Here is a 20,670-nt window from a genome sequence, read left to right on the forward strand (position 1 = left end):
GTTTCTCCTAGGCACATGATGAATGACATTTTTCCTAGCCAAACTTCTATCATACATCATAGAAGAACTTGAAGCAAACATTGCATTTGAATCATAAGCATGTAAAACAATATTATTGCAACTTCTATCATGATGAACATTCCTAGAATATCTCCTATCATGGTATAAGAAAGCATGGTTCTTTTGAATACTATTTGCCATAGGGGCCTTCCCTTTCTCCTTGACGGAGATGGTAGCCTTATGACTTTGTCAAGTTCTTGGCTTCCCTCTTGAAGCCAAGCTCATCCTTAATTGAGGGGTGTCTACCAACCGTGTAGGCATCCCTTGCAAATTTTAGTTTATCAAAATCATTCTTGCTAGTCTTAAGTTGGGCATTAAGACTAGCTACTTCATCATTTAATTTAGTAATTGAAACTAGGTGTTCACTACAAGCATCAACATTAATATCTTTACACCTATTGCAAATTGCAACATGTTCTACACAAGATGTTGATTTATTAGCTATTTCTAACTTAGCATTCAAATCATCATTTATGCTCTTTAAGCTAGAAATGGAGTCATGGCATGTAGACAATTCACAAGAAAGCATTTCATTCCTTTTAATTTCTAAAGTAAGGGATTTTTGTGCCTCTACAAACTTATCATGTTCTTCATACAAAAGATCCTCTTGCTTTTCTAATAACCTATTTTTATCATTCAAGGCATCAATTAATTTATTAATCTTATCAACCTTAGTTCTATCTAGGCCCTTGAATAAGCATGAATAGTCTATCTCATCATCGCTAGATTCATCACTTGAGGAAGCGTAGGTACTAGTATCAGGAGTGCTTACCTTCTTTTCCCTTGCCATGAGGCAGGTGTGATGCTCATTAGGGAAGAGGGCCGACTTGTTGAAGGCGGTGGCGGCGAGTCCTTCATTGTCGGAGTCGGACGATAAACAATCCGAGTCCCATTCCTTTCCAAGGTGTGCCTCGCCCTTAGCCTTCTTGTAAGCCTTCTTCTTTTCCCTCTTGTTCCCTTGTTCCTGGTCACTATCATTATCGGGACAGTTAGCGATAAAGTGACCAATCTTACCACATTTGAAGCATGAGCGCTTCCCCTTTGTTTTGGTCTTGTTGGGATGCTCCTTGCGACCCCTTAGCGCCGTCTTGAAGCGCTTGATGATGAGGGCCATCTCTTCCTCATTGAGCCCCGCCGCCTCGACTTGTGCCACCTTGCTAGGTAGCGCCTCCTTGCTCCTCGTTGCTTTGAGAGCTACGGTTTGAAGCTCATGGATTGGGCCATTCAATGCATCATCAACGTATCTAGCCTCCTTGATCATCATTCGCCCGCTTACGAACTTTCCAAGTATCTCCTCGAGCGTCATCTTGGTGTACCTAGGATTCTCACGAATATTGTTCATAAGATGTGGATCAAGGATAGTAAAGGACCTTAGCATTAGGCGGACGACGTCGTGGTCCGTCCATCACGTGCTTCCATAGCTCCTTATTTTGTTGACGAGGGTCTTGAGCCGGTTGTACGTTTGGGTTGGCTCCTCGCCCCTGATCATTGCGAATCTCCCAAGTTCGCCCTCCACCAACTCCATCTTGGTGATCATGGTGACGTCGTTCCCCTCATGTGAGATTTTGAGGGTGTCCCAAATCTGCTTGGCGTTATCCAAGCCGCTCACCTTATGGTATTCATCCCTGCACAATGAAGCTAGAAGAACAATAGTAGCTTGTGCATTTTTGTGAATTTGCTCATTGATAAATGTGGGACTATCAGTACTATCAAATTGCATTCCACTCTCTACTATCTCCCATATACTTGGATGGAGAGAGAACAAGTGACTACGCATTTTGTGACTCCAAAATCCGTAGTCCTCTCCATCAAAGTGAGGAGGTTTACCAAGTGGAATGGAGAGTAAATGAGCATTTGTATTTTGCGGAATACGAGAATAATCAAAAGAAAAGTTTGAATTGACTGTTTTCTTTTTCTCGTAGTTGTCGTCATTCTTTTGGGAAGAAGAGGACTCGTCGCTATCGTCGTAGTAGACGATCTCCTTGGTGCGCCTTGTTTTCTTCTTCTTCCCGTCTTTTCTTTTGTGGCTTGAGCCCGAGTCAGTAGGCTTGTCATCTTTTGGATCATTGACGAAGGACTCCTTCTCCTTATCATTGACCACCATCCCCTTGCCCCTAGGATCCATCTCTTCGGGCGATTAGTCCCTTTCTTGAAGAGAACGGCTCTGATACCAATTGAGACCACCTAGAGGGGGGGTGAATAAGTGATCCTGTAAAACTTAAAACTTAACACCACAAACTTGATTGAGAGTTAGAATAATGAAATCAAGTGAGTAGAGAGGAGAACTCTTGTGAAGCACAATAGACACAATAAGGACAAGCACAAGAGACACGAGGATTTATCCCGTGGTTCGGCCAAGTACAAAACTTGCCTATTCCACGTTGTGGCGTCCCAACGGACGAGAGTTGCACTCAACTCCTCTCAAGTGATCCAATGATCAACTTGAATACCACGGTGTTCTTCTTTACTTTGCTCTTTTCCCGTTTGCGAGGAATCTCCACAACTTGGAGTCTCTCGCCCTTACAATAAGAATCAATATGAAGCACAAGAGTAAGGGAGGGAAGCAACACACTCAAAACCACAGCAAATACGCACACACAAGATCACGACTTGAGCTCACGACAATATCTCAAGGTTCTCACTAGAACAGAGCTCAAATCACTAAGAATGTCGAACAAGTGCGCAAGAATGAAGCGTGAGTGATCAACAATGCTCAAGGAATGCTTGGTATTTTCCTCCATGCGCCTAGGGGTCCCTTTTATAGCCCCAAGGCAGCTAGGAGCCGTTGAGAGCATTTCAAGAAGGCAATTCTTGCCTTCTGTCGTCTGGCGCACCGGACAGTCCGGTGCACCACCGGACACTGTCCGGTGCGGATTTCTTTCCTTCTTTGGCGAAGCCGACCGTTGGCGCTTTGGAGCCATTGGCGTACCGGACACTGTCCGGTGTACACCGAACAGTCCGGTGCCCCTTCTGACCGTTGGCTCTTGCCACGCGTCGCATGCGGATTATGCGGCCGACCGTTGGTCCGACCGACTGTTGACTCACCGGCCAGTCCGGTGCACCACCGGACAGTCCGGTGCACCACCGGACAGTCTGGTGATTTATAGCCGTACGCCGTTAATTGCTTCCCGAGAGCAGCTAGTTGACAGTCGCCGGCCTGGCGCACCGGACAGTCCGGTGCACCCAGACCGAGCTGTCTTTGGCTGAACAGATCCATCTATTTTCCTACTTGATTTCTCCTGTTTCCGGCACTTAGACACAATACATTAGTCTCCAAAAAAATGTATTAAGTCTTAGAAACATACCTTTTTACTTGATTTGCACTTTATCCATCACTTTGCATAGATTAACATTAGTCCACTGTGTTGGCACACAATCACCAAAATACTTAGAAATGACCCAAGGGCACATTTCCTTTTCATGTAGCCTGTTACAGGCTGTGCACTGGAATGACAGGGGCGAGAGTAGAGTCGAGAACTGACGTAGCAGGGCAAGAGAGATGGTGCACTCGAACCAGCCTTAGGAATAGAGCGACTGAGCAAGATAAAAGCAGACTTTACATGAACGCACCATTAAAAGTCAGTTTATGTACACTTGATTAGAAATGAGAAAGAATAGAAAGTGAAACGAGCTGAAGCCTGATGCTAATTGTTTACACCAGCAAGTTGAGCCTGCTGCATATATGCGGGCCTGCATCACAACACTGGAGAGCTGGACTCCTTTAACTAAGCTAGTCCCCCACGTCGTCGTCGTTCTCCAGGTGATGATGCGTCCAGTCGACAACACCCTTGGTCACGTCCGAGAGGTAAAGGACCGCCAGGACCACGAGCACCGGGAGCACCACGGACGCTTTCACCGTCACCCCAATGGTGAGCCTCGGCCGCTTCCGCAGTGACTCGAGGTCCACCAGGCCCAGCACCTCCAGGCACTCCGAGCTGAACAGAGTATGGCGGTAGTCCTTGGGCAACGAAAACCCCGCCGGAGCCGTCGTCGCGGTAGGCTTACTCACCCTGAGGCTTTCCGATGACGATGTGCCCTCCCCTGCTGACTCCGTGGTGGCATCGTCTCGCCGCACGGCGCCGCGTGCTGTGGAGTGGAGTCTCCTGCGGTGGCCAGAACCCGGTGGCGGGATGCTGTGGAGGCGGTGAGTGATGCTATGATGAGTTGCGAGCATCATGGAGGAGGGAGTCAGGGAGATCTATCTGGGGCAGCTGATTTGCGTGCTTGAATATTGTAATGCACCTCATGCGCATCGTATATGGATAGTCGCGCAGGCATAGATTTGGTTTCGTCACGGAGGAGATGATAGGTAGCAGGGAAGGAAGCACTTAATTAACCAGCAAGGCAAGCAACCATATAAGAAAGCGACTTGTGTTTTCCGCCAGTCAAACTTGGGAACAGTTCAACAGACATTTTTCACAAGGCTGGGGAACCATGACCACAGTATATAATGAAGTTTTATATACTCTACTAGGTATGTACCCGTGTGTTGCCACGAAAGTTATAAATTAGTACAAATCATAGATATAGCTGGTATTCTGAAAATATCATTAAACTTCAGTCCTAGTTTTGCAGCATAAGTAAACTTATAATCACGTGGAGAACCAGGAAGTCAAAATTTTGGATGTAAAAAAGATACATTTTGTTACAGCCAGACAAAAAACAAGTTAAATCAAATGTCTAAGAGATAATAAGAAAGACCATATTAAAAAAATTAGAGGCAACTTTACCCATCATCACACTCAAGATGAACTGAGTGGCCCTTGTTCAGAATTATTTCCTGACATATGTGCTACAAATCATGACAGAAGAAGCTGCAACTGCAGCACCACTCCCTTAAGGTACAGTATTCTCTTCGCATGCAACCATATAAATAACTATCCTAAGGAGTATCTTACAGTTATAGGAACGGAATCCGTAAACAAACAAACAGAGGAAGATTTCTGTCAAAAAGAAGGAACAAGTAAACCTAGCTACGAAGAACCGACAGACTGCCAGTTTCAACTATCAAACCATTCAGAAGAATTTGTAACATCTAGACAAACATTAGCTAGCGTGCACTATCTGTGAAAAACATCCGACTGTTTGAGGTGTATGACCAGATGTATGCGCATACGACGCCAATCATTATGATGATTACGCATAGGATGATCTGAAAAATAAAGGATGATCTGAAAAATAAAGGAAAAGTTAGATCACAGATGTTCAGTGTCCAGCAACTTCGGGGTTCAGATCCTATAAGTGTTGGCATGTATGTGTTAGTGTTTCTAGTTAGTTACCTCCCATAAAGGTATTGCACCCTTCTTGATGGAGAGATAGCACACATATGGGAGTATCAGAGCCTGTAAATCATGAAGCACATTTTTATTAACTTGTTCGATTGTCCCACCAAAAATCCACTGCAGAAGTTTGGGTGAAATGTTTTACAGAACCTGCCACAAGCATTGTGAAGACACATCCAAGCAATGTCATCACTAGGGCTGAAAATCAGAGGGCACATGCATGACGTTTTTGGTGGGAATTAGAATTTACTTCATCCGTTCAAAACTATAAAATGTTTTAATTTTCTAGATATATTGTTTTTACTATACATCTAACATATAATGTATCTAAATGCAACAACGAGATATATTATTTTTGGAATGCTTTGAGGCTGGAAAATCCAAAATGATTTTGCAAAATTGCACTAATTATGTCCATTTGTCTGAACACAGATAATCTCCTGCTATAAGAATATAAAGCATAGAATATATTTGTTAATAAAGACTAAACAATGAACGATCATGCTTACAGAAATTTATTCCATGAGATTCTATGTCGTTAACAAACAATTCAGTTTTAATAGAAATACCGTGGGTCTAGTTTGTTAGAACCTCCTTGTAGACGATGTTCTTGGTATATGTCCCACAATCTATTATGGGGTTCTTTCTTACACCGTTCCTCGACCTCTTCGTGCCATCGATCCTTGCAGCTTAGAAAACAATAGTGTTACACATATCTCTTCATCGCATTGACATGATTGTTTTTGTTTTTAGATTCAAGTTGGTTCTGAATACATGAATTTGGGTGATCAATGTGTATTGGAAACCATAAAATACCAATCCATGTTTTATTCCATTTTGAGATCATTTCGGCATGTAGCTTTAAGTGGTGACTGATGAGATAGAACATCAGTACCATTAAATCTGGTACTTGCATCCCTGTCTAGCTTACTCATTCATTCTGTTTGAACTAAACAGTAGAGACATCTAGTTCTTGCATCCCTAAACAGTAAAGACACTGACTGAACTAAATTTTGGGCAGACCTTCCCATTCATTCTGTGGACGCTACACAAGTACTCGCAGACCTACCCATTCATTCTGTTTGAACTAAACAGTAAAGACACTGGCTTCAAATAGTAGAGACATTTGGCAGTGCCAGAATCGAAGTAATTCGAACTAAATAGTAGAGACATTACCTTGCAAAGTTGACGCCAAAGCACAGAGCTATTCCTCGGAGAGATTGGGGTTGCCGTGTTTGTTGGACTGGCATGAGATAGAACAATAGTACCATGAAAGTGAAACTGAAAAGAAATCACAAGATAGACGATGATGGAGGAACTGATGATCACACAAGCAAAGAAAGCAGACTTGTACTGGATCTAAAAAGATAATGACTCCACTGGTGTTGTGCAGACATGAGAGAAAAAGTCAGAAGTAGCAGATACCTTCTGGATTTGATTGTCCTTTTCTTCCACTAATGCTTCAAGACCTAAATATGAAGCTGGGCATCACAATTCACTCTCCAATCTTGCATCAGGCTACATAAACTTTAATAAAGAAGTATCCGTCTGATATAGTATCAATACACGATTCAAAGTTATTTTGATCCTAAGGGAGAAACGGAACTTGGGCGGGGGAGAGGGGATGTACACTTTGTTTGATAAAGAAGAAGCTGGGCATCACAAAGTTATTTTGATCTCACTACTCACAAGAAAATGTGTTAATTGATCATTATATAAGTCACTTGCATTGCAACATAGACTAAGAAACTCTACTTGATAACATGTGTGTAGCTTAGGCCAAGGCCTAAACGGCAAGTACAATGAGTTGAAACTCCTGTAATCGAACGGATTTTGAACCAGGTTACATTTACCTAAACAAAGCTCAAAATGTGAAGATTCTCAAGTCAAAGAATACATGCAATTGATAGATACAGATCTAGTGAAAATGCAAGGGTTTAATCACTAACATAATAGGCTGTTCTAGACTAAGTACATATTACACACATTTTGTTCTTGTTTATTTTTAAAGGTTTTATTCTTGTTGTTCAGTTTCTATAAACATTAAAGACAATGCATGGCTGCATGGTACTAAGCAAGTACCTTATCTGATAGCCTGAATCATCTTAAAAGGATGCCAAGATGGATTCTTCAGCTCCTTCCAATTTGTGACCAGCTCTACCTTAACTTGGTATTCGTTGTTCTCATATTTTCTCCTACATGCATTTAGGAAAGGATTTTCATCGAGTTCCTCCATTCTTTTGATCACAATAGTTGTCAGCCAATTTGATCATTGTGAAAATCATTTCACCAATCAAAATCATACTATGAACATCAACTATTTGATAATTTGTTAGACTCATGGTAATTACTAATCATAAACTATAGTAGAGAAAATGGGCGATACCATTATTAATTCTAGGCTTGTTGTGACTCATTATTACTTTCACGCTCTTTTGTTATCAAATCCCCACTCAAATCCTCCAGGCTCTTATTTACTATAATCAATGTAGTAATTGAAGGGAGTCACAGAGTAAAAGCTTCATACACAAAAGGAATATGAGAGTGAAGAATTGTGAATGGAGAAAAAGTTTGAGTAAAAGTGTAAACACTGGTGCAGAGTGAAAGTCCATATAATATTGTAGGAAAAAATAAGATCTCAATATACATTACATAAAAATAGATGGCAGAAGCTAGGAATTAAAAGGAAAACAACATTACAATATGTGAGGTGAATACAAATTAATTCCACTTTATTTAATATTCCACAACAGGGAACACTACATTGTTATTGTTTTGTCATTAAGTGACCAACAATTGTGCTTGTTGGTCACAAACAGCACAAGGTGTAGGTAATACATGCACAGAAATAAAAATACAGAATTCATTAAAGATATGTCTAAGTTTTGTAAATTAGAAAGAAAAATGTATACAATTTCTAAAAATGACTAAATGAAGAAATGAACATAGTTTTAGACTTGAATCAAGCAATGAATAGATCGAAACGAGCAAGAAACGGGCAAGAAATGGACACTTCACAACCAGGAGAACAAATGGTTCAAACTTGTGTGGTTATTTCTTATAAGTCAAAGGGCTCAATGAGTGTAAAAATTATCAATAGAGGAAGATGGCAGGAAACGGGCAAGAAAGCATAAACGAACTAATTTAGCTAGGAACCTAAAGATTTGAATTTTAGTTTTTTTAAAAAAAAAGTGCCTCTATGCAAGAGAAAAGATACACTAAGAAAACCTGTAATATAGAATAAAATAGCATTTTTTCTGCTTGCAAACATCAACATTGTAGTTTCAGACAGCATAGTTGAGATGAGCTTTCAACTTCTAATTCAGTCAAGAGATATCCATTTGAAACTGGAAGTCAGGACAATGGTTGAGGAAAGTAGCCAAGCAACAGAAGTGTTGCTGGCCTTTTAAACCCTAACAAACTTAAAAAACCAAAATACACCAAAACAATTTAGTGCTACTGCTATGAGTACGCTGCATGTAAAAATCTAGTGATGCAGTGAATATAACTCACTGCAGGCCACATGTCTCACTACAGATGAAGGCAAACAAAAAAGAAAATTACACCAAGAGAATAAATAATCAAGCATACAAAAATAAAAATAAAGAGACATTAGGGTTTAACTCTCTGCAATGTGATTTAAGTCTGTGATACTTTTAAGTGCTGATCTGAATATAATTCTCTGCAATGTGATTTAAGTCTGTTATACTTTTAAGCGCTGATCTGAGTATAACACTAATCAGGAAAAACTTGTTCTAAATATACCACTGATCTGAGTATACCACTAATCAAGAAAAACTTGTGTGCTACTGCTATGAGTTCGAATGAAGAGACGAGAAAATTACCCGGGAGAGCGCCGAGAAGCCATAGATCGAACAGATGCACGTAAACAGCTAGCAAGAAATGGGAAGTAATCAGTAAAAATGTATTTAAGTCATGGAATGAGTCACTTAAAAGATTTAGTGCTACTGCTATGAGTACATCGCATGAAAAAATTTAGTGTTGATTTGAATATAACTCACTGCAATGTGATTTAAGTCTTAGATTTTTGAACAGGGCTAGAGTAACTATTCTAGTATTAAATATGCTTACTAATTCACAATTGCACGACACAAATATCAGTAGAATATATATAAAAGGTTTACGTTATTGTTTTTCCCCTTTAGAATTCGAGAGCATGTTTAACTCACATGAAAGAATGAGGGTTTATGTGAGTGAAAAAATTACCTAAGAACATAAATATCAGCTGGTTCATCTATATCCAGCCATTCTTCAATATCCAATTCATTGGGTTGACATATGCCTCAATGTTCCATGTTCCTACACAAATCCTGTATTATCAATACTTTGCGGATTAAATGATAGAACATCACTCTAAACTACAAATTACAAAATAATAAGTAGCATGCTTTTATATATTTCAGCTGGCCAACAAGTATCAGCTGAGTCTGATTGCTGCTACTGGCATGGCACCACTGTATCAGGAATTCAGGATTCAGGAGTAAGTGAGTAGCAGGAATGCGAATTCAGTCCAAAGAAATTATGGGAGAAGAAACGATGTTATTAGACCAACTAAATCTGTATGCATGGTGTCTGTACCAGAGCTCTCTAACGTCAACATACTGGGCACGAAGGATCTCTGAATTCTGCCTTCTAAGCCTGCATGGTGCAACCTTCATTTGACTCTCTGAGTGGCAAAGTAGACTACATTAGCATACGTATAGGGTGGCACGTAGACCAATGAACGACGGCCACAATCTAAAAGACACTCCATCCCATGAGGGAGTTATTATACCAGTCGGGGAGGATACCGCATTACCATTGCTATCAAATGATCAACTACGTTTATCTCTACTATAGTCAGGTGCCCGTACATTGTTACTTCACATCATGATTGTTAAGACACATAATTGCATCCATGTTTGCTAGTAGAAACTTCTCCATTTTGAAGTATAGTGAATGGTAGTTGCAATTCTTTAGTATTCGTCGAAATAAATATGCCATGAATTTTTAGATCGAGGGGTTTGTAGACTCACTCATCTTGGTCAATACCAGAGCCATTCATTGCTGGTGTGTGTCACTCTCGGATTGCGCCGACCCAGAGATGAAGAAATCTGAGAGTGATATTTTCCTATGGCGGGAGGCGAGGAACCGGCCACCGTTCCGGGAGGAGGTGACCTTGTTGCTGCGGTTGTCGTGGCGTGCTGACGATGAGTAGTGGCACAGGTCCGTCTGCAAGGTGGAGCACGTCATGTTATCCTGGAAGGAACATGGCGACATTTGGATTACAATGACGGGTCACTCACGAATTTGCAAAGCCATAGGATGGCAGGTCGAGCAATAAGGTGAAGAGAGAAGGGCGATAAAGGCTTCACCTTTGCGCATTCTACAAAAAATATAGCCATGATCAAGAGTTCTAGCATTTAATTTGAGGATCAAAAGTGAGACTTTTGCAATGAACATGACAACAGAAGATCACTCTCAATGCATAATACTTCATGCAAAAAGTTGCAAAAGAGGCAATCTAAGGACAAGCGGACTACATAATAAGCAAGTAGCATTTTGAGCATATAACTAATCCTAATCAACACTAATCTACAAATCAGTCCAAATATATTCTATAATTTCACAGCAAAAAAACACAACGGAAGCCAACAAATTTCCCTGCCTCCGCAGCATTTGAGATTGAGAAAAGCCCTAGGTGGACATTTTGTCAATCAGACCGAAGAATAACTGAAGGAGAAAGCAACAAACCCTAATTATGTGGCTGCTCTACTGCGGGGCACGAGGAGCAGAGGGGAACCCAGAGAGGTGGAGGCACCCGCGGGTGTGTGGATGAGGATCTGTCGTCGCGGTTGGGGAAGGTCCTACGTTGCGCGAGCGTGGGCAAGGAGCAGCGCATCGACGACACCACACATCACCCAACCTCATCCCTGTCACCGTTGGTTGCGCTAGGATGAGTGGGAGATGAGGAGGTGAGAGGAGGCGACAACCAAGTCACGGTGGAGGCTAGTCGGGGAGGCGAGGACACGTGGTTGTGGGTGGCTGGGGAGGTAGAGTAGAGGCGGAGGGAGAGGCGGTGAGGGCGCCGAGCGCAGAGACGGAGGAAGGGAGGAGGCCGAGCGCAGAGACAAAGGAAGGGAGGAGGCCAAGCGCAGATCCGAGCGCAGAGACGGAGGGAGGGGCAGGGCGGGGAGGAGGAGTGGGAGACGTGGTGCGCGGTGTGGAGCTCCACGAGGCAGGGGTGGCCGCAGCACGCCTCGAGGCAGTGGACCTCGCAGCGGAACATCTTGTCGAATGCGTCGCCCTCGCCGTTGATGGCGGATCAGCGTTGATGGCGGGGAGCAGAGGGTAGGAGGGTGGGGGGATCGGCGGCGCGACATGCAGAACCGTGCACCAAATTGACTGTGGACGCCTACGTTAGGGTCTTAAGGAGTAGTAAAGATATAAGGTTCAGTGTAGGCGTCCACACTGGTGCGCCGTGCCCCCGCCCCCAGAATTCGTGTCCCCGCTGAGAGCACCTAGAGGGGGGTGAATAGGTGATCCTGTAAAATTCAACACTAATAGCCACAAAACATTGTTATGTAAGTTAGAACGGCTAAGTAGCTTGAGGCGAGTTCTTGCGAACAATATAATCAAAGAGAAAGCACACAAGAGACACGCGATTTTATCCCGTGGTTCGGCCAAGTAACACTTGCCTACTTCCATGTTGTGGCGTCCCAATGGACGAGGGTTGCACTCAACCCCTTTCAAGTGATCCAATGATCAACTTGAATACCACAGTTTTTCCTTTCTATGACTTTCTCCCGTTTGCGAGGAATCTCCACAACTTGGAGCCTCTCACCCTTACAATGACGATCACAAAAGAAGCATGGAAGTAAGGAAGGGGAGATCAACACACACAAGACTCAATCACAGCACAATCACGCACACAAGTCACAACTTGAGCTCAAAACACAACCCACGGAGTTCACAACTCAAATGGAGCTCAAGTCACTATCTCAAAGAATCAAATGCGCGAAGTTGGAGTCTTGGAAGCTTAGAATGTTTCTTGAATGCTTGGGTGCCTCCTCCATGCGCCTAGGGGTCCCTTTTATAGCCCCAAGGCAGTTAGGAGCCGTTGGAGGCCAACAAGGAAGGCCAAAGTTGCCTTCTGTCGGGTGGCGCACCGGACAGTCCGATGCACCACCGGACAGCCACTGTTCATGTCCGGTGCGCGATCTCCTTCCTATTCTGGCGCAGACGACCGTTGCAGATTCGTGGCGGTTGGCGCATCGGACAGTCCGGTGCCCCTCTGCCGACCGTTGGCGCGGGCCACGCGTCGCCCGTGGATTGCGCGGCCGACCGTTGCGCTGGCGACCGTTGGCTCACCAGACAGTCCGGTGTACCACCAGACAGTCCGGTGAATTATAGCCGTACGCCGTCAAATTCTCCCGAGAGCGGCCTGTTCACCGGAGTCCAGCCTGGCGCACCGGACACTGTCCGGTGTGCCAGACTGAGCAGAGATTTGGCTGCACCGAGCCAAGTCTTTTGGTTCTTTTCTTTTCTCTGTTTCTAGCACTTAGACAAAATATGTTAGTACTCAAAACAATGTACTAAGTCTAGAAATGTACCTTGTTACATGATTTGCACCTTTTGCTTGTTTGGTACATAATATTTCACTCACTTTATGTTTGACACTTAATCACCAAAACATTATAGAAATGGCCCAAGGGCACATTTGCCTTTCAATCTCCCCCTTTTTGGTGATTTATGCCAACACATCAAAAAGCAATGCAAAACATGTAACATCGATTCAAATTGAAGACCAAATTGTTTTTGACTCTAATTTGGCATATTTGGATCATTCTTTGCCACCACTTGGTTTGTTTTTGCAAATCAAATTCATTTTCCTATCTCTAAGTCAAACTCACTTGTTTAGGCACAAGGAGAGATACTCCAAAGGAAAAATTGATCAATTGCCAAAACTCCCCCTTTTCCCATAATCATAAATTCTCCCCCACAAGAGACCAAATTTTGCAATAAGAGTATTTTGACAAATCAAAAGTTCTAACTCTATTGTTTTCAAAAATTCTCAAGTGTAGCTCATCCATTTGCTTTGGCCTTAATTTCTCCCCTTTGGCATAAAGCACCAAAACGAGATCATTTTTTGCCCTTTAACCCCATTGCCTCACCAAAATTGTCAATTAAGAACAAAAAGGCAATAAGATCATAAGAATGAACTTGGAGATGAGTACACTAATACCGGAGTGCAGTGGAAGTCTTTGCATGGTCCAAGTTCACCTTTCCCTTTCAATTCACCTTTGAGACTACATCAAGTACACTTAAACACAAAGGTTAGTCTCAAAGGGTCAAGTTGTAGCACTTCTCTCCCTAGATATGTGCATTATTCACACATCGACTTGTGAGGTCCGGGGATCCCTTGCACAACTTGAGCATCATAAATAAACAACAAATTGCATAAATGTATAAGTAACATCATCAAAGGCATAAAACACATGTATGATATAGATCAATCCAAGTTATGCGAATCTAAGACGTTTAGCTCACTACACAGCCTGCAAAAGGTTTTCTCATCTAATGGCTTGGTAAAGATATCAGTTAGCTGGTTCTCGGTGCTAATATGGAACACCTCGATATCTCCCTTTTACTGGTGGTCTCTCAGAAAGTGATGTCGGATGTCTATGTGCTTAGTGCGGCTGTGTTCAACAGGATTATCCGCCATGCGGATTGCACTCTCATTGTCACATAGGAGTGGGACTTTGCTCAGATTGTAGCCAAAGTCCCGGAGGGTTTGCCTCATCCAAAGTAGTTGCACGCAACACTGTCCTGCGACAACATACTCGGCCTCAGCGGTGGATAGGGCAACAGAGGTTTGTTTCTTTGAACTCCAAGAAACCAGGGAACTTCCTAGGAATTGGCACGTCCCTGATGTACTCTTCCTATCAACCTTGCACCCAGCATAATCGGAGTCTGAATATCCAATTAAGTCAAAAGTTGACCCCTTTGGATACCAGATCCCAAAGCAAGGCGTAGAAACTAAATATCTAAGAATCCACTTAACGGCCACAAGGTGACATTCCCTTGGGTCAGATTGATATCTAGCACACATGCATACGCTAAGCATAATATCCGGTCTACTAGCACATAAATATAGTAATGACCCTATCATAGACCGGTATGCCTTTTGATCAACGGACTTACCTCCTTTGTTGAGGTCGACATGTCTGTCGGTTCCCATCGGAGTCTTTGCGGGCTTGGTGTCCTTCATCCCAAACCGTTTGAGAAGATCTTGAGTATACTTTGTTTGGGAGATGAAGGTGTCGTCCTTGAGTTGCTTCACTTGGAACCCAAGGAAGTAGTTCAACTCGCCCATCATTGACATCTCAAACTTTTGAGTCATCACCCTGTTAAACTCCTCACAAGACTTTTGATTAGTAGAACCAAATATTATGTCATCGACATAAATTTGGCACACAAAAAGATAATTGTTACAAGTCTTAGTGAAAAGAGTGGGATCGGCTTTCCCAACCTTGAAGGAATTAGCAAATAAGAAATCTCTAAGGCATTCATACCATACTCTTGGGGCTTGCTTAAGTCCATAGAGCGCCTTAGAGAGCTTACACACATGGTCGGGGTACCTGTCATCCTCAAATTCAGGGGGTTGTTCCACGTACACCTCCTCCTTTATTGGCCCGTTGAGGAAAGCGCTCTTCACATCCATTTGAAACAACCTGAAAGAGTGTTGAGCGGCATAGGCTAATAATATTCTAATAGACTCCAGCCTAGCCACAGGAGCAAAAGTCTCCTCAAAATCCAAACCTGCGACTTGGGCATAACCTTTTGCCACAAGTCGAGCCTTGTTTCTTGTCACCACTCCGTGCTCGTCTTGCTTGTTGTGGAACACCCACTTGCTTCCCACAACGTTTTGCTTTGGACGTGGCACCAGGCTCCAAACTTCATTCCTCTTGAAGTTGTTGAGCTCTTCCTGCATGGCCAACACCCAATCCGGATCTTGCAAGGCCTCTTCTACCCTGAAAGGCTCAATAGAAGAGACAAACGAGTAATGCTCATAAAAATTAGCTAATCTTGAGCGAGTAGTTACTCCCTTGCTTATGTCACCCAGAATCTGATCGACGGGGTGATTTCTTTGAATTGTCGCTCGGACTTGAGTTGGAGGGGCCGGTGGTGCTTCTTCCTCCATAGCTTGTTCTTCTTGTGCTCCCCCTTGGTCACACGCCTCTTCTTGATGAACCTGTTCATCATCTTGAGTTGGGGGATGCACCATCGTTGAGGAAGAAGGTTGATCTTGCTCTTGTTGTTCCTGTGGTCGCACATCTTCAATTGCCATGGTGTGTATTGCGGTCGTCGGAACATCTTCATCTATATCATCAAGATCAACTTGCTCTCTTGGAGAGCCATTAGTCTCATCAAATACAACATCGCTAGAGACTTCAACCAAACCCGATGATTTGTTGAAGACTCTATACGCCTTTGTATTTGAGTCATACCCTAGTAAAAACCCTTATACAACTTTGGGAGCAAATTTGGAATGTCTACCTTTCTTCACCAGAATGTAGCATTTGCTCCCAAATACACGAAAGTAAGATATATTGGCTTTGTTATCGGTAAGGAGTTTGTAGGAGGTCTTCTTGAGGAGACGATGTAGATAGAGCCGGTTTATGGCATGGCAAGCTGTGTTCACAGCTTTTGACCAAAACCTCTCGGGCGTCTTGAACTCTCCAAGCATCGTCCTCACCATGTCGATAAGCGTCCTGTTCTTTCTCTCTACCACACCATTTCGTTGTGGTGTGTAGGGAGCGGAGAACTCATGCTTGACACCTTCCTCCTCAAGATACTCCTCAACTTGTAAGTTCTTGAATTCAGACCCGTTGTCGCTCCTTATCTTTTTCACCTTGAGCTCAAATTCGTTTTGAGCCCTCCTTAGAAAGTGCTTTAGGGTCCCTTGGGTTTCTGATTTATCCTGCAAAAAGAACACCCAAGTGAAGCGGGAAAAGTCGTCTACAATTACAAGACCATACTTACTTCCCCCGATGCTAAGGTAGGCGATGGGTCCGAAGAGGTCCATGTGAAGAAGCTCTAGTGGTCTTGATGTAGTCATCACATTCTTGTTGTGATGAGTGCTTCCCACTTGTTTTCCTGCCTGACAAGTTGCACAAGGTCTATCTTTTTCGAAGCAGACATTGGTTAGTCCTAACACATGTTCTCCCTTTAGAAGTTTATGAAGGTTCTTCATCCCAACATGTGCTAGATGGCGATGCCACAGCTAGCCCATGCTAGTCTTAGCTATTAAGCATGCATCTAGATCAGCCTCCTCTTTCGAAAAATCAACTAAGTTGAGTTTGCCGTCTAATACACCCTTAAAAACTAATGAACCATCACTCCTTCTAAAGACAGAAACATCAACATTTGTAAACAACAATTGTAGCCCATGTGGCACAATTGACTTACAGACAGGAGATTATACCCTAATGATTCTACTAAGAATACATTTGAAATAGAGTGTTCAGATGAAATGGTTATCTTCCCCAATCCTTTAACCTTGCCTTGGTTCCCATCTCCAAAGATGATCGAATCCTGGTAATCTTTGTTCTTGACGTAGGAGGTGAACATCTTCTTCTCCCCCATCATGTGGTTTGTGCATCCGCTGTCGATAATCCAGCTTGAGCCCCGGATGCATAAACCTGCAAGGTAATTTACACTTAGGTTTTAGGTACCCAACTCTTGTTGGGTCCTACAAGGTTAGTCACAATGGCCTTTGGAACCCAAATGCACGTCTTGTCTCCCTTGCATTTGGATCCCAATTTCCTAGCCACTACTTTTGCATTTTTACACAAAAGCGCAAATGAAGTATTGCAAGCATGGTAAATGGTAGAAGGTTCATTACATACTCTCCTAGGCACACGATGCACAACATTACTTTTCCTAGGCCTACCATGCACAAAAGTAGAGCTAGAGGCAAACATAGCATGTGAATCACGATCATAACTCCTATGAGCATTTCTAGAATGTCTTCTATCATTATAAATGAAAGCATGATTCCTTTGAGTACTACTAGCCATAGGAGCCTTCCCTTTCTCCTTGTTGAGAACGGGAGCCTTTTGGCTTGTTAAGTTCTTGGTTTCCTTTTGAAAACCAAGTCCATCCTTAATAGAGGGATGTCTACCCACGGTGTAGGCATCCCTAGCAAATTTTAATTGATCAAAATTAATTTTGCAAGTCTTAAGTTGAGCATTAAGACTTGCCACCTCATCATTTAATTTGGTAATAGACATAAGGTATTCATCACAAGCATTAACATCAAAATCCTTACATCTATTACAAATACTAACATGCTCTACATATGAACTAGATTTGTTTGCTTCTTCTAGCTTAGCATTTAAATCATCATTAATACTCTTTAAACTAGACACAGTTTCATGGCAAGCAGATAGTTCAGAAGATAGCATTTCATTCCTTTTAATCTCTAAAGCAAGAGCTTTTTGCACACTAACAAACTTATCATGCTCTTCATATAGAATATCCTCTTGCTTTTCTAACAATCTATCCTTTTCATTTAGAGCATCAATCAACTCATTGATTTTATCTACTTTAGCTCTATCTATGCCCTTAAATAAATCAGTATAATCTACTTCATCATCACTAGAATCTTCATCGCTAGAAGTAGTATACTTAGAGGTATTTCGAACACTTACCTTCTTTTCCTTGGCCATGAGACACGTATGGTGTTCGTTGGGGAAGAGTGAAGACTTGTCGAAGGCTGAGGCGGCCAGTCCCTCATCGTCGGAGTCGGATGAAGAGCAGTCGGAGTCCCACTCCTTTCCAAGGTGCGCCTCTCCCTTCGCCTTCTTGTAGACCTTCTTCTTCTCCCTCTTCCCGTGCTTTTCTTGTTCCTGGTCATCATCATTATTGGGGCATTGTGCTATGAAATGACCAGCCTTACCGCATTTGAAGCAGGAGCGCTTTCCCCTTGCTTTGTTTTTGTTGGGGTACTCCTTGCGTCCTTTCAATACGGTCTTGAAGCGCTTGATGATAAGCGTCATGTCATCTTCATTGAGGCCTGTGGCCTCCACTTGTGCCACCTTGCTTGATAGCTTCTCCCTGTTGCTGGTTGCTTTGAGGGCAATGGTTTCAGGCTCGTGTACGGGTAGTGGACCGTTTAGAGCATCGTCCACATATCGAGCCTCCTTCACCATCATGCGCCCGCTCACAAACTTCCCAAGAATCGCCTCGGGCGTCATCTTGGTGTACCTGGGATTCTCACGAATGAGGTTGACAAGACGAGGGTCAATTACTATAAATGACCTTAGCATTAGTCAGACGACGTCGTGGTCCGTCCATCTTGTGCTCCCATAGCTCCTAATCTTGTTGACCAGGGTCTTGAGCCTGTTGTATGTTTGTGTTGGCTCCTCTCCCCTGATAATCGTGAACCTTCCTAGCTCGCCTTCCACCAACTCCATTTTGGTGATCATGGTGGCGTCGTTTCCCTCATGTGATATCTTGAGGGTATCCCAAATTTGCTTGGCGTTGTCCAAGCCGCTCACCTTGTTGTATTCATCCCTGCATAAGGATGCTAGCAAAACCGTAGTAGCTTGTGCATTCTTATGAATTTGCTCATTAATAAACATAGGGTTATCGGTACTGTCGAAATGCATTCCATTTTCAACTATCTCCCAAATACTAGGATGGAGAGAAAATAAGTGACTACGCATTTTGTGACTCCAAAAAGAGTAGTCTTCTCCATCAAAGTGTGGAGGTTTACCAAGTGGAATTGAAAGCAAATGAGCATTGGAATTGAATGGAATGCGGGAATAATCAAAGGAATAGTTTTGATTAACCGGTTTCTTCTTAGACGAGTCTTCGTCGTCGTCGTCTCTTGGTGAAGAAGAGGAGGCATCACTATCATAGTAAATGATCTTCTTGATCCACCTCTTCTTCTTCCCGCCCCTCTTCTTGTGACTCGATCCTGAGTCAGTGGGCTTGTTGTCCCTTGGCTCGTTGAAGAGGGACTCCTTCTCCTTTTCGTTGACCACCATCCCCTTTCCCTTAGGATCCATCTCTTCGGGCGATTAGTCCCTTACGTGAAGAGAACTTGCCTCTGATACCAATTGAGAGCACCTAGAGGGGGCTGAATAGGTGATCCTGTAAAATTCAATACTAATAGCCACAAAACTTTGTTATGTAAGTTAGAACGGCTAAGTAGCTTGAGGCAAGTTCTTGCGAACAAGATAATCAAAGAGAAAGCACACAAGAGACACGCGATTTTATCTCGTGGTTCGGCCAAGTAACACTTGCCTACTTCCACGTTGTGGTGTCCCAATGGACGAGGGTTGCACTCAACCCCTTTCAAGTGATCCAATGATCAACTTGAATACCACGGTTTTTCCTTTCTATGACTTTCTCCCGTTTGCAAGGAATCTCCACAAATTGGAGCCTCTCACCCTTACAATGACGATCACAAAAGAAGCACGGAAGTAAGGAAGGGGAGATCAACACACACAAGACTCAATCACAGCACAATCACGCACACAAGTCACAATTTGAGCTCAAAACACAACTGTTGGGAATATGCTTCGTCACCGAAGGTCTTGTAGGAAGAAGCAGCTTCGGCTGAAGCTGTTCCGCATGAGATGACCAAAGGTTCCTCTTCATGAAGCTTCGGAATTGCAAACCGACTTAAAAGTAGAATGACCTTTTAGTCCATAAATGTTTGGGTCGCTGTTGTAATCCCTTATGAGGGACATAATTGTAATTCCTCACAGGCTGTGTCCCGTGCCTATAAATAGTGAACATTACTCCTTTACTGTTCATGCTTTCCGGTATTGGCAATCGCATTTTTTCGGGATCCAATCTTTGCCAAGGCAGAGGTATAACTGTATTCAATGTTTAAATATATTGAATGGATATAATATGGTTCGTTTATAATTCATTTATCTTTGATATTCTATATTTTATATTGTCATATACAATCTGTTAGAATTTAATTACGAAGATTTAACCTTCGTAATCGTATTGTCATCAACCTTCGTCCAAGGACCGTTAATCCTCAAGGGAATAATGCTTCGTTGGACGAAGGGCATTAACATTTAACATTTTATGTTGCCTTGTTCTTAATTCATAGCATTTAAGAACAAGTCCCCAACATTGGCGCCCACCTCCGGTGAATTCACTTCCACTTTTTTGAGCTGATGGCTTCGTTCAACGATCAAGCTGGAGCTGCTTCGGCCCCGAAGCTGGTGCTCCCGATAACAGGTGGTTCGTGCTCAGAACCCGCCAACAAAAAGCAGAAGAAAGAGGCGCAGAGAAG

General features: G+C 42.9%; 1 protein-coding gene across 1 annotated transcript; it reads right to left on the reverse strand.

Moving 5' to 3' along the window:
- Positions 1-3,602: 3,602 nt before the first annotated feature.
- LOC100278307 (uncharacterized) lies at positions 3,603-4,286 on the reverse strand. Its single transcript, NM_001151623.1, has one exon. The coding sequence runs from the start codon at positions 4,235-4,237 to the stop codon at positions 3,791-3,793; it is 447 nt and encodes a 148-aa protein (NP_001145095.1). The 5' UTR covers positions 4,238-4,286; the 3' UTR covers positions 3,603-3,790.
- Between the last annotated feature and the right edge of the window lie 16,384 nt (positions 4,287-20,670).

The sequence above is a fragment of the Zea mays genome, chromosome 6 (assembly GCF_902167145.1).
Source record: "Zea mays cultivar B73 chromosome 6, Zm-B73-REFERENCE-NAM-5.0, whole genome shotgun sequence".
NCBI classification, from domain to species: domain Eukaryota; kingdom Viridiplantae; phylum Streptophyta; class Magnoliopsida; order Poales; family Poaceae; genus Zea; species Zea mays.

Bases quoted from the DNA above. Each gene is read 5' to 3' on its own strand.
- LOC100278307 (NM_001151623.1), bottom strand. From the start codon at position 4,237: ATGATGCTCGCAACTCATCATAGCATCACTCACCGCCTCCACAGCATC.